Below are 14,414 nucleotides of genomic sequence, written 5' to 3'. Positions count from 1 at the left end.
TAAAACTCCAGGATTCTTTTCAAATAATAAAAGCAGTCTGTCTATGTTTAAAATACGGATTGTTCAAGAACTTTTTCATTTGCTGGATGAGTTACTTCCCTTGAATATCCAATGTCATTTTTATTGTCATTATTATTATTATTATTACATACATGCCATATTTTTTGGTCGATTCCGGGACACTCGTCGTAATGTCAACGCACACTAGGAGGGTCCGCACTAGGAGGGTCCGGATTTTTTTTAAATGGGGAACGTCTGTGGTGCATTCTAGAGCGTTTCTGGGGCTATAACTGCCAAGACGTATTGTTTTACTTGACATGGTTGTTTTTTTCTGCATTTTCTTGAAAATATAAAACCACCAGATATTTTCAGTATTATTATTATTTATTATCATTATTATTATTTTTTTTTTTTTATTGTTATTGTAGTGCCTAAAATTCTCTGGGCAGGATAAACAAGAGAAATACAGTCTAACATTCAACCACGTTTTATTTGGTAATCCCCTAACAGAGTGTCATTATGTATATTTACCCAAACTAAAACCTATTCTACTCTCAAACCATAATCCACTCCTTTTATATCGTTCGTAAACATCCAATAAGTCCATAAAAATCCAACAATCCCTAAGTTCCACCTATTTCAATATTTCCTAAACATCTATTTCCGTTACACTGCTCCCTATTTGAGAAAATTGAACTTCCACCATTCATTAAAGCAACACTGCCTGTGTTAAAAAAAACTGCAATTATATAGTACATGAAAACAGAAATATGTTAACATATGAAATAGCACACGTTACTTAATAACAGTAAGAACACATATAAAATCAAATCTGAGAATTGTTTTACTTAAAAAACAATGTGCATTAAAGTAATAAACATGAACACTCAAACATATTCCCTGTAATTTCTAAACTTAATGTTGGAAGCTGAATAAAGTTCTGTCACTATGATTGCTCATTATTATGGTAAAACTCAGTGTATTGCTTAAACTCGTCCAAAAACTTCTTAAACAGTTTCTGCTGATTTAATTCACATAGGCTGATGTCCGTATAATCGAATGAAGCTGTTACATGATATTGAACGATGTCTTTTGGGTGTTATTAGGTCTGTCATTATCCCTGTCTTCGACTTTCCTGTGACATTCCGGGTCAGTCAAACTTAGTTTCCCGATTGATGGATTTAATCAGGTTGTCCACTATTCCTAGCTCTAGTTCCATTGTTCCATGCACGTTGCCTTCCACCTAAATGCTTTCCACCCTATCCACCTTTCATTTCAATCACACGATTTGTCCTTGGTTTCTCATGCTCTGATAAGCATACATTCCTCTTGTATTGCTGCTGTAACTGCATCCTGAAGTGACTTTGGTCTTGTCCTTTTAACTGAATTTCTAAACTCTGTAGACTCATGGCAGTTGTCAAGAAAAGTGGATATAGACTGTTCTTTAACGATATCTGAGTTGTCTGGATATGCATTTCTGTACAGGTCCTCAATTTCTCTCTTTATGTTTGTTCTTTCATTTTCATCGCAACTTGGCGTCAGCTACGTAGCTATCTTTCATGTTTATGATTCCAAATCTCTGCTCCATCATCGAAAACAGCATGTCACAATTGCTCTGAATGTGAGAAGGTAGTCCATATGCATATGTTTCAGCTTGACCACGAAGAGAACACAGTAGGGTTCTTCTGGACTGTTCTTTTGACCAGAGGTTTAACTCAGCCAAATTCCACCTAATCCAATATTTCCTTAACATCCATTTCCGGTATATTATTATCATTATTACTATTATATTTATTATTATTACTATTATGCCATGTAACAAACAAAAGCAATTGATTTGATGGTTAACCTAATTCCAACTTTTATACTTAAAGCTGCTGAAAGACAGAGCGCTCGACTAAGCTGCTTTGTCTTAGAAGTTAATACAATAATGATCTAATATATGCCTGTCAAAAGTAATATAAAAATCAGATTAAATAGTAAACAAAAACCGCGATGAGACAAAACTGGGTTTTTAATGATTGGCGAAGAGATTCAGTTTCAACTCCTTTTTCTATTTTTTGTAACAGTGATCTTGATCCTAGGGGCCCAAAACACAATCCCATGGAAGTGCTCTATAAACTTTTCTTACATATCAAGTTTGGTCACAGTATGTCAACCATAACTAAAATTATTCAGTACCAAATGGTAATCTATTTATAGTAGCATTGACCTTGACCCTAGGGGGCCCAAGAGGCAATCCAATGAAAGGTGTCCATAAACTCGTCCTATAAACCAAGTTTGGTCACACTCTGTCAACCCTTACTTAAGTTATTCAGTACTAACCATTTTTCTTATTTTAGCAACAGTGACCTTGACCATGACCATAACTATCGGGGCCCAAAACACAATCTCATGGAAGGTCTCTATAAACTTTTCATATATACCAAGTTTATTTCAACCTTTACTTGAGTTATTCAATACTAACCATTTTTCTAATAATAACTTTGACCTTGACCTTGATCCTAGGGGCCTCAAACGCGATCCCATGAAAGGTCTCCATAAACTCCTCATATATTCCAAGTTTGGTCACTATATGTCAAACTTTGCTAAAATTATTCGATACATAAGGTGACTCTGACGCTGCCCAGTCCCACCAGCCGGCCCGAACAATGGCGCAAGTCATTCTAACAACTAGTTTTCCCTTTGTGAAAACCTGGTTTAATAAATAAAAATGTGCCATAAACAGAAAAAAAAATTAATCAAGGGCCATAATTTGTATTAAGGGTTAAAATGGAGTTATGTAACCTTATTGTAAGATGGTAGTCAATAACTGTCTGAAGTATTAAGAGCATTGGATGAAGGGTATAGAAGGTCTTTATTAAAAACTAAACTTGCCCTTAAACTTTAACCTGCCCTAAAACTTTAACCTAAGTTTCTAAGTAAATCAGGGGCCATAACTTGTATAAAGGATAATATGGAGTTATCTAACCATATTGTGTGATGGTCCTGAACAACTGTATGAAGTATTAAGTGAATTGAATGAAGGGTATAATAGTTATTAATAAATATCCCAAACTGCCCGTAAACTTTAACCTAAGTTCCTAAGTCAATCAGGGGCCATAACTTGTAATAAGGATAATATGGAGTTATATAACCTCATCATGTGATGGCCCTGAACAACTGTGTGAAGTATTAAGTGAATTGAATGAAGGGTACTGGAGTTAGAAGTGAAAATCCTAACTTGCCCCAAAACTTTAACCGGAGGCCGACACCAACGCTGCTGCGAATAGTATAGCCCTCCTTATTTTATAGGATACAAAGAAATTACTATTTTTAATACAAACATTTCACATTTTCTGGGTCTCAAACATAACATGGTAAGCAGATCCACTGTCGATATATGGGACACTGTAACATTGGCGATGGCATTAGCATTTATAACTTTGGATAAAAGGGTTCTAATTGAACTACTTAACAGCATAGCATGGTACAAAACCTTATGTGCTTTTACTCTGTTAGAGTCAATTTTTCTCATGCATTATGAAGATATAAATTAAAGTTATTTTAGAGCAAGATATACTTGTCTACCTACTAACAACAAAGATGTCACAGAAATGTTACAAATGCCCACAAAATGCCTTACACTGAACAGATGGCCATTTGTTATTGGGCCTGTATGGGCCTTCAGTATCCAAGATATTTTCAAGACAACCTTGAGTCCCTGACCCGATGACGTCAAAAGCAATTGGGGTCATGTGCTGGTCATGACCAACCTGCCTATCAAGTTTGAGATCCCTAGGCCCCAGAGTTCTTCAGTTATTGATCAAAAACGTATTTTAAGCTCAAGGTCACTACGGCCTGAGATCATAAAGGTTCATCTGACCAACAGCCTACCAAGTTTGAGATCCCTGGGACCCAGTATCTTTTAATTTTGGGCCTCAGCATCCTTCTGTTTTTGATCAGAAATGTATTGTCAGCTAAAGGTCACTTCGGCCGAAGATCAAAAGGGTTCATCTGACCAACCAGCATACCAGGTTTGAGGTGCCTGGGCCTGAGCATTCTTCAGTTATTGATTGGAAACAAGATTTTATCTGAAGGTCAACATGACCTTGACCCACTGACCTCAAAAGCCTGGGTTCAATCTTCTGGTGATGATCAACCTGCCTATCAAGTTTGAAGTCATTGCGCCAAAGGGTTCTTCAGTTATTGATCAGAAAACTTTTCAGGTTAAGGACATAGCAAAACAACCTTCACCTATGACCCACTGACCTTAAAATTGTTAGGCTTCATCTGCTCGTCATGACCAGCAAACAGCATACAGAGTTTGAGGTCCCTTGGCTCAAGGTTACCTTGACCTTTGACCTAATGATCTCCAAATCAATAGGGTCATTGCGCCCAATCATTCTTCAGTAATTACCGGGTAATGGGAAACAGATTTTTAGGTCACCACAACCCATGACCAAAAACACATTTATTCCTATCACCGTCTCATCACGAAAAATACAACCATTCAACAAAATATTGTTTAATATTTTATACCATAAATTATACTAGTCATCATTGAAATATACATTTCAGTATTGAGCAATGTAAAAAACATCAAAGCATACTGTAAGTATTCAAACAAAATAAACAATACAAAACTAGAGTACAAGTCATAATTGAAAAAAAGAAAAATAACCCTGACAGATCAAGGTCCCTGGCAGCTGATTTAAGCGGGTATATGTTTAAGCAATTTTCTACTGAAGCGAGAAAGAAATATTATAATAAACATACTGGTAAGATAAATAATAAGCTCTCAGTTTGAAAAAAAAAGAAAACATAACAGCTTTAAAGATTAAGAGCTGTCACAGAGACAGCGTGCTCGCATTTTCCGTCGCTTTTCAGTGTACAGATTGAAAAGTTTTGGCGAAACATGCATGGATCACTGTATTACTTCTCAATTCATTAAACCAAGTAGTTGGTGAGATATTAACCTATATGTGCTTACATGCAAAACCTTGACCAGAATTTAAGTCAAATAATAAAGGGGCAAAATTTATATTATATGCAAGATCGAGTTATCTAACTTGATTAGTTAAGAAGGTTGGATGATTGAGTACCATTGCATAAAATCTCAATGCAATACATCAAGTAGTTGCTGAAATATTATGTGTGCTAATATGCAAAACCTTAACCAGAATTTCCAAGTCGCATAATAAAGGGGCAAAAAATATATAATATGAAAGGTAGACTTATCTTACTTGATGAAATAAGAAGGTTAAATGGTTGGGAGCCTGTGTGTAAAGTTTCAATGCAATACATGATGTATTTGCTGAAGCATTGACTTAAAAGTGGTTACATGCAAAATCTTAACCCGAATTTCTATGTTGAATAAAAAAGGGGCCATTATTTGAATTTAATGCAAACTAGAGTTATCTTACTTGGTTATTTAAGTAGATTGGATGGTTGCGTTCCATTGTATAAAGTCTCAATGCAATACATCAAGTAGTTGCTGAGATAATAACATAAAAATTATGTGTGCTTACATGCAAAACCTTATCCAGAATTTCTAAGTCTATTAATAAAGGGCAATTATTTGCATTAAATGAAAACTAGAGCTATCTAACATGGTTTATTAAATATGTTGGATGGTTGAGTACCATTGTATAAAGTCTCAATGCAATACATCAAGTAGTTGCTGAGATATTAACCTATGTGTGCTTACATGCAAAACCTTTACCACAATTTCTAAGTTGAATTATAAAGGCCAATTATTTGCATTATATTCAAATAAGTCTTATCTAATTTCATTAATTTAGTAGGTTAGATAGTTGGGAATACATATCCAAAGTTTCAATGCAATAAATGATGTATTTACTGAGATAATGACTTAAAGGTGCTTACATGCAAAACCTTAACCAAGGTGTGACGCCGACGCCAGGGTGAGTAGTATAGCTCTCCTTATTCTTTGAATAGTCAGCTAAAAACACCGTACACACTTCCTTCAGCAATAAAGTAAACATTTATCTGTCCAACCAACAATGATGACTTGCATGGGTTTTTGTACCCAAAATGGGATCAAAACAAGGCCACATGCACAATTCCCAAAACACTATTTTTTTCAGAAAAGTAGTTGTAAAATTGACTTGAATATCTGAAAAATATATAATTCTACATAATATAACATGGGTTCTTTATTTTCATGGACTAATGTAAATCCCTTTCTGTAGCTGGTAGGTGTATTTAAGCATAAAAGCCCAATTTCTAGCAATAATAATAGCCGTTTTATAAATTTCTGATTTAACAACTCAATGGGCTCTCACCCCATCAAAGGGCTCTGACCCCATTCAACAAAAGGTGAAAACAAGAGCTGTCACAGTATGTGACGAATGCCCCCGAATGTGACATTGACCTACTAACAAGGTCAGTACATGAAAAGTTGATCTTGCCTTTACGTGTCAAATACATATGGCAAGTTATTTTAAAATCTGTCCATACAAGGGAAAGTTACAGCCCGGACACGACAACCTATACTCTATGTCCTTATATGCAGCACTCCATTGTAAATAAACACTAAGTGTGACCTTGACCTTTGAGGTAGGGACACGGGTCTTGCACGCGACACGTCGTCTTGGTATGTGGAACACATGTGGCAAGTTATTTTAAAATTTGTCCATACAAGAGAAAGTTACAGCCCGGACACGACAACCTATACTCTATGTCCTTATATGCAGCACTCCATTGTGAATAAACACTAAGTGTGACCTTGACCTTTGAGGTAGGGACACAGGTTTTGCAGGCGACACGTCATCTTGGTATGTGGAACACATTTGGCAAGTTATTTTAAAATCTGTCCATACAAGGGAAAGTTACAGCCCGGACAGGACAACCTATACTCTATGTCCTTATATGCAGCACTCCATTGTGAATAAACACTAAGTGTGACCTTCACCTTTGAGGTAGGGACACGGGTCTTGCAGGCGACACGTCATCTTGGTATGTGGAACACATTTGGCAAGTTATTTTAAAATCTGTCCATACAAGGGAAAGTTACAGCCCGGACACGACAACCTATACTCTATGTCCTTATATGCAGCACTCCATTGTGAATAAACACTAAGTGTGACCTTGACCTTTGAGGTAGGGACACGGGTCTTGCAGGCGACACGTCGTCTTGGTATGTGGAACACATGACTGGCAAGTTATTTTAAAATCTGTCCATACAAGAGAAAGTTACAGTCCGGACACGACAACCTATACTCTATGTCCTTATATGCAGCACTCCATTGTGAATAAACAGTAAGTGTGACCTTCACCTTTGAGGTAAGGACACGGGTCTTGCACGCAACACGTCGTCTTGGTATGTGGAACACATGTGGCAAGTTATTTTAAAATCTGTCCATACAAGAGAAAGTTACAGCCCGGACACGACAACCTATACTCTATGTCCTTATATGCAGCACTCCATTGTGAATAAACACTAAGTGTGACCTTGACCTTTGAGGTAGGGACACGGGTCTTGCACGCGACACGTCGTCTTGGTATGTGGTACACATGTGGCAAGTTATTTTAAAATCTGTCCATACAAGAGAAAGTTACAGCCCGGACACGACAACCTATACTCTATGTCCTTATATGCAGCACTCCATTGTGAATAAACACTAAGTGTGACCTTGACCTTTGAGGTAGGGACACGAGTCTTGCACGCCACACGTCGTCTTGGTATGTGGAACACATGTGGCAAGTTATTTTAAAATCTGTCCATACAAGGGAAAGTTACAGAGCTGGACGGACGGACGGACGGACGGACGGACGGACGGTGTGATTTTAATATGCCCACCTTTGGGGGCATAAAAAGGATCACATGTATCAACATCATTAAGTTTCAGTTGCAAATTGCCTACATTATCTATGAAAAGACACGTGCGTTTTTTCTTCACAAAAAGTAATGTAAACTAGGTTATGGCTATACATTGTAATAATGGACCAAAAGTGATACATGTATATAATGTGGATGAAATGAGGAAGATATAAGACAATGAAAGGAATGAGTTGCAGTCACATCATGCAAGATGAAACCCCTCACAGGAAGATGAACGGCACTACAACAATGACTTGTTACATGAACATGACGGCAGATTCACACACACAATATCTAATTCCTGGATGTAAAACATAAAGACATACAAAATACACAATTTCTTCATGTCCACAAATTCTGTTTATAAGTCATACTTAACATACAACACATATTTTACTCAAACTTTCATTCTGAACATATGTCTTCTGCACAACCATTTTTCAACGATATCAACTTGATTTCATAAATCCCTCACAAAAGTAGGAAAGCTAAGCAAATAATGATTTATCTGTATAAACATCGCAGAGTCACAATGACTAGCTACTAAGAAATGTAAAATAAAAAGAACCTGCTATCCAAAAGTATTATTTTATGACTACATGTATAATAACAAAAAAAACAACAACCATAACATTTCTTAAGATACTATTTGGAACTTGAAGAAAAAAAATTTAAATCTCTTAACTGAATATAAGCCTAAGTACCAGTTAAACAGTTGGCTAAATGACAGTGAACACGGACTCAATGATATGGTCTAAGGACCCACATGGGAGTGGGTAGATAAACCACACGAGAGAAGGCCAGTTTGAGGTTATCTACTTATATTATAACATAAATTATATATAGGAATATTAAGATTATTTTTTTCCAAACAGGAATGTGCCTGTATGATAAAAACATGAACTTGACTGAAAATATATTAAAAACAACTCTAATTCTTACATAGAATAGTTAATTAAAATCATGATTTAGAAATAGCAATGTAATTAAAAAGAAATACATTAGTGTACAAAAGATGTTTGCATTTCATTAAATGTGTTTTTTTAAATGTCATTTACACAAATTACACAAGGCATCAATCTGCCCTGAAGCTGTTTTGAATAATGCTGAAGGCACCATTGTCTTTAATGGAAGAATGATATCTCAACAGTAGGATGGTTGATTTCTGACAGTGGATATCACAGGTCGGAGAGGTATGTGCAGGATCAAGTCATCACGTCTGAAATAAGAAAACATATGTAAAGGTATGATTGTAACAGAGGGGAACAGAGGGGATGGACAGACAGAATGACAGACAGACTGATAACTAGATGCAGCTCTTTAAGGCACAAAAATATATGAAAGGCATAATTATAGAATTAATATTCAAATTGACATCCAATTTCAGCTCTTATCCTTGCTTGAAGTCCATATAAAACATACATGTGGTACATATTTTGTTGTCTTTACGCTGTCAGGTCAATAGAAAAGGACAATGTAACTTAAACAGTTGTCACAAAGAGCTTCATTGCTTTGATGAAGTTATGTTATTCATGAAAACAGGGGTAAAATTACTAGTAAAAATTAGGGATGGAAGCGAATAATCGAGTATCCGGATATCACGCAAGTATTCGGATACCAAAATGGGTATTCGAATATTCGTTAAGAATTAAAATTTCAATTAAATAGCTTAGCAGAGACATAGCAATTGCTATAAAACTTTTCAGATGAAATATTTCAGGTGATCAACAGTGTCTGTCGCGAAGCGTGTATGTATCACAAATCGTCTGCTAATTGAATGTTTGCACAAGGCGTGATATTGTGTCCTTGTGCAGCACCCTGTGAAGTTCTATGACCTTGTTTACAATGACAAGTGTTGTTTTATGATCTCAGATGTGCTTAATTGACACTAATTGGCACTAGTTGATATTAAACGGATTGATCATTAATCCGTAGGAATTGAACGTCCAATCACAAGATAAGGGTTGTGCAATCAAAGCTATTAATGACCAATCATATTTTTGATGAATATGCATGAAGAAATTATTGCTATCTGAACAATAAATACAAAGTCAAATTTGTTTATCTTTTCACTTTTCAATCAAATTTCCATCATTTTGCATCTTGTAATTGTGTTTTGAATTATTAATCGTTATTCCTCTATCACGACTACGGAAATATGCCTCCAACATTGACTTCATGTGTTTGGAAGTATTTTACAAAATCCGAGGATGGTAAAAATCCGATTGTCTTTTTGTCTTCTTATCTTTTCAGCAATTATATCATTCATTACAAAACACCGCAGAAATTGTAGGTATTGCATTAAATCAAACAATGTAATGAAATAAAATTACAATCAACTATCAAATAATCAAAGCGTCATTTAACATGAAACCTCCTGATAAATAACAAACTCGAAAGCATGTGGTAGTAACCAAGCAACCACCTCGGCCGAAGTGACTATCAAATTCGTGAGGTGTTTATGTGGTATTCATCATGAGTTTTATGACGTAAATGAGTTGTTTAGCTTTGATTATAAAATTATAAATTATTATGACTGAGAAAGAATGAATGAAAAAGTGAAATTGCCATATGACGAATTATAAATTAAGTGGACAATTATGTCAAATAACAGAAGGTATATAGGTACATATAATAGGAAATTTACTAATTATGAAAACAATATGATAGGGGTATTCGAATACTTGATACGAATATCCGGATACCAATTTGGTATCTGGTTTCCATCCCTAGTAAAAATCTTTAAAATATCTTGTTACAATACCTTTCCATTGAAAGAGTGAAGTAAATCAAAGTAAATATAACCCATACAAATTATTAATTGGCATTTTTCATTTCAAGGCTCATTAAGTAAAATACGACTGCTAAAACTGTTCACCTTTTTGTTTCCGGATGCTGGTAGAGAACTTTGAGAAGATGCTGATGACTGAGCAAACGCTGTAGGATCAACAAAGATGTCTGGTATTTTGTTGCCAAAAAACACCTTTGTATTTGTAGTAATTGACTGGTAGCGTAGCATTTCTAAGTACTCCGGTGTCAGTCTTAACTGAAATTTAAAATAGCAATAATGAGGGACAACATAAATTACATGGTGTGGGTATATCAGGTACAATGTGTTACATAATTTAAAAATCTGAAATGTTTTGATTATGCTGGTATCATCAAAGATGCATAGACATTTTCAGTAACTGCAAATGCTTACAAAATGAAATAAAGTTGAGCTATGTCCAAGGTTAAACAATTGCAACCCAATGACAATAAGGCTATCAAAATTCTTCCACTTATTCTCTTCAAAAAAAGATGAGCTAGTAAACCTGTCCAAAACAGTTTAACACAAACTCAAATACCTTGTTAGCTTCTGCTTCTCTTTCAACCCTGTAGTAATTTGCATCAGCCATAGCCCTCTCTTTGGCTAAATGTGTTGTGTCTGAAAATTAAGATGAAATATTCTCTTGAATGGCATAAAAAAAGCAAATCAAAACGAGGGCCATCATGGCTCTTTATTGCTCATTTTAGTATGTAAGCTCCAAATTGATTAATGGCATTATTTTTTACATTTTTTTTTTTATAATTAGACTACAGTATTTTCTCGATTATAAGGCGCTTTTAAGACGGCCCCCTAACTTTGCCTATGAAATCTGGTGCTTTTTGTTTCGACTCGCTTATAAGACGGGGTCAATTTTTAAGCAAATCTAAAATGCTAAAATTCTTCCTAATGTGTAAAAATGTTCAAGCTCAACGGACAATTATCGACTTTCGCGGTAACTGTTTTTGTTTTACTCAAAGAAAATGGCGGGCAACTGTGAGCTCTCTATTTGGAGGTAGGTTAAAAATGAGTACATACGTTTGCAGGACAGGTCGTTACTTATCGAAATTGTAATAATTAATTAATAACAACATATGTTTGTTTTAGTTTATTTTTTATTGAAGACACCAATGAAGTTCTTCGGCAAAATAAATGGCTTCAATAACATAACTGCGAAAAGCCGAGGCATGAATAGGTGTTTGTTTAGCAATAATGCTTTAGGCAATATTGTCCCTTGATTGGCGACGAACATAAAGGATTCATATTCGCATTGTCATTTGTTTGCTTAATCAAATTGACAGTTAGGTACCTACATCATATTAACATTCCAATTTATTGATTTGATATATCTGTCATACTAATTATACTGACACGCGCCATGAGAAAAAATGCAGATATAACGGTACACTGTGTGACGTCAGAGCACGCGCGGTGAAGAGATTTCGTGTTGTTGTTTACTTAATTGCCCCATACTTATATCAGCAGACGATAGACTGGATAGACGAATACCCTATGTAAAATTTAACTGATTTTGACTTGAATCTTTTTTTAATATTTTATCGACTCGCTTATAAGACGGGTCCCCTACTTTGGGGGTAAAAATCGGGACCCAATTTCCCCGTCTTATAGTCGAGAAAATACGGTATGTTAAACAAGTGATCCCAGAGGTGTGGCTAGTTTCAAGCCAAGGGATCAATTTGAGCAAACTTTACAGGATAACTAGTTAAATACTTAAGCTCCAAGCTCTATTTTTAGCAGTTTTGGACAAGGTTATTCATGTTTTAACTGAGCAAATTTGGTAGAGGACAACTAGTCAATGCTACACATCAAATATCTAAGATACCTAGCCGAATTGGAAAATATTTTTAGTTTTTTTCCTACAGACGTCAATGTAAAATAAGTGACCTCTTGGTCGACAGCCATTTTTGACCCCAGGGGTACAATATGAGCAAACTTGGTAATGAATAACATGGACAAAAAAAACTTAAAATTTGCTTGTGCAAAACTTCCCACAAATCATCAATCTTATCATTGAAGCTTCATGTGGCAAACAATTTTGACCTTACATGCCATAATGTTGACGGATGGATGGACAGACAAACAGGCAGCGTGATAAAATTAGGGCACTCACATTTTTTTGGCTGGGCCTTTATTATTGAACACTACTTTCAAGGATATGTAAACAATCATTTCTCTAAACGTTACCTTCAATTTCTGACATCCTCTTCTCCGATTCTTTCTCCATGACTTTCTGCTCCCACTGTATCTTAGCCACGGATGCGTTCTTCTCAGCCTCTGTAACACAATAAAATATTGATCACAACATTTAAATATTTACCATTGGGCCGATTGGTCAGAACGTTGATCAAGTTAACAACATCATAAATGCCATCCTTGTTCACTATTTATTTTTGATGTACTCATATATTTATACAAAGCAAAAACAGCTGTTACTGTTGTCTCAAATCTTGTTAGAAATACAGGAGATCACAAGAGTACCAATGAAACCTCCAGAGCAGAAAAGATTTGGAAGTTAAAAAATGTTGTTAACTAAAACTGATCGATCGGCCCAATGTGTCTTTTTTAAAGTTTTAAAGACTGATGTTTCCCTTAAAATTGAAAAAGAGGAGAATACTTTGGAAAAAAATCCTACCAGTTGCTATTTATCAATGAACGAAGTTTGGTTAAATTTCTTTCAGCAGTTTCTGAATTATGCTTTAGGCAAGCTTTGTTTCAAGAAACTCAAAGTTCAAGGGGAGATAACTTTGCACAAAGGTGCCCACAGGTTAAACTTTCTGCGCTGTATACCGGTACAACTAAACATTACTATCTATCAATGTTTAAAGTTACAATTGATTGTTACTGGTAATTCCAAGAATTTTTTTTTTTTTAAAAAGAGTAAAAGGTGATATAACTCTGCATCAATGTGACCAAGAGTTTTGCCTTGGTAAGAGTTGACATTGTCATCTACCATATTTCCTCGACTATAAGGCGATCTGCTTAAAGGACAACCCCCTAACTTTGCCCATGAAATCTGGTACTTTTTGTTTAGACTAATTTATAAGACAGGGTCAATTTTTAAGCAAATCTAAAATCCTTTAATTCATCCAAATGTGTGAAAGTGTTTAAGGTCAACAGACAGTTAACGACTTTCGTGGTAAATTTGTTGTTTTGCTTGAAGAGCTGTGAGCTCTCTATTTGGAGGTAGGTTAATAATTAGTACATGATCACACATTTAAGGTTGCAGGACAGGATGTTACTTATCAGGATTGAAATAATTTTGGTTAACCCAATTTAAATAAAAAGATTGACTGTTATGTTGTGATCAATAAACTGTGATTAACACCAAACGGTATGCCTCCCTTTTGTCGAAGGGGAGACATGATAATGTAAGTACATAACTTAATGATATTAGTTGTGCCAGCTGGGAGATCAGTCATGTCAGTTGGAATATAAATTGTACCAGCTGGGATATCAGCCGTGTCAGTTGGAATATAATTTGTACCAGCTGGGATATCAGCCGTGTCAGTTGGAACATAAATTGTACCAGCTGGGTTATCAGTTGTACCAGCTGGGATATCAGTTGTGCCAGCTGGGGTATTAGTTGTGCCAGCTGGGGTATCAGTTGTGCCAGCTGGGATATTAGTTGTACCAGCTGGGATATCAGTTGTGCCAGCTGGGGTATTAGTTGTACCAGCTGGGATATCAGTTGTGCCAGCTGGGGTATTAGTTGTGCCAGCTGGGATATCAGTTGTGCCAGCTGGGATATCAGTTGTGCCAGCT

At 35.7% G+C, this 14,414-nt stretch overlaps 1 protein-coding gene across 1 annotated transcript in view; it reads right to left on the bottom strand.

Moving 5' to 3' along the window:
- Positions 1-4,501: 4,501 nt before the first annotated feature.
- LOC128205721 (erlin-1-like) overlaps positions 4,502-14,414 on the bottom strand; it is a 19,276-nt gene continuing 9,363 nt past the window's right edge. The window contains exons 9-12 of the mRNA XM_052907634.1: positions 12,837-12,926; positions 11,173-11,252; positions 10,704-10,871; positions 4,502-9,044 (exon numbers count right to left, since the gene is read on the bottom strand). Of these exons, the coding sequence (XP_052763594.1) occupies positions 9,039-9,044; positions 10,704-10,871; positions 11,173-11,252; positions 12,837-12,926 (344 nt within the window). The 3' untranslated portion in view covers positions 4,502-9,038. The remainder of the gene's footprint in view (positions 9,045-10,703; positions 10,872-11,172; positions 11,253-12,836; positions 12,927-14,414) is intronic.

This window comes from Mya arenaria, chromosome 2, assembly GCF_026914265.1.
Source record: "Mya arenaria isolate MELC-2E11 chromosome 2, ASM2691426v1".
Lineage (NCBI taxonomy): Eukaryota > Metazoa > Mollusca > Bivalvia > Myida > Myidae > Mya > Mya arenaria.
Note: the sequence above shows the minus strand (reverse complement) of the source record. Positions and strands in the feature narration are given on the sequence as shown.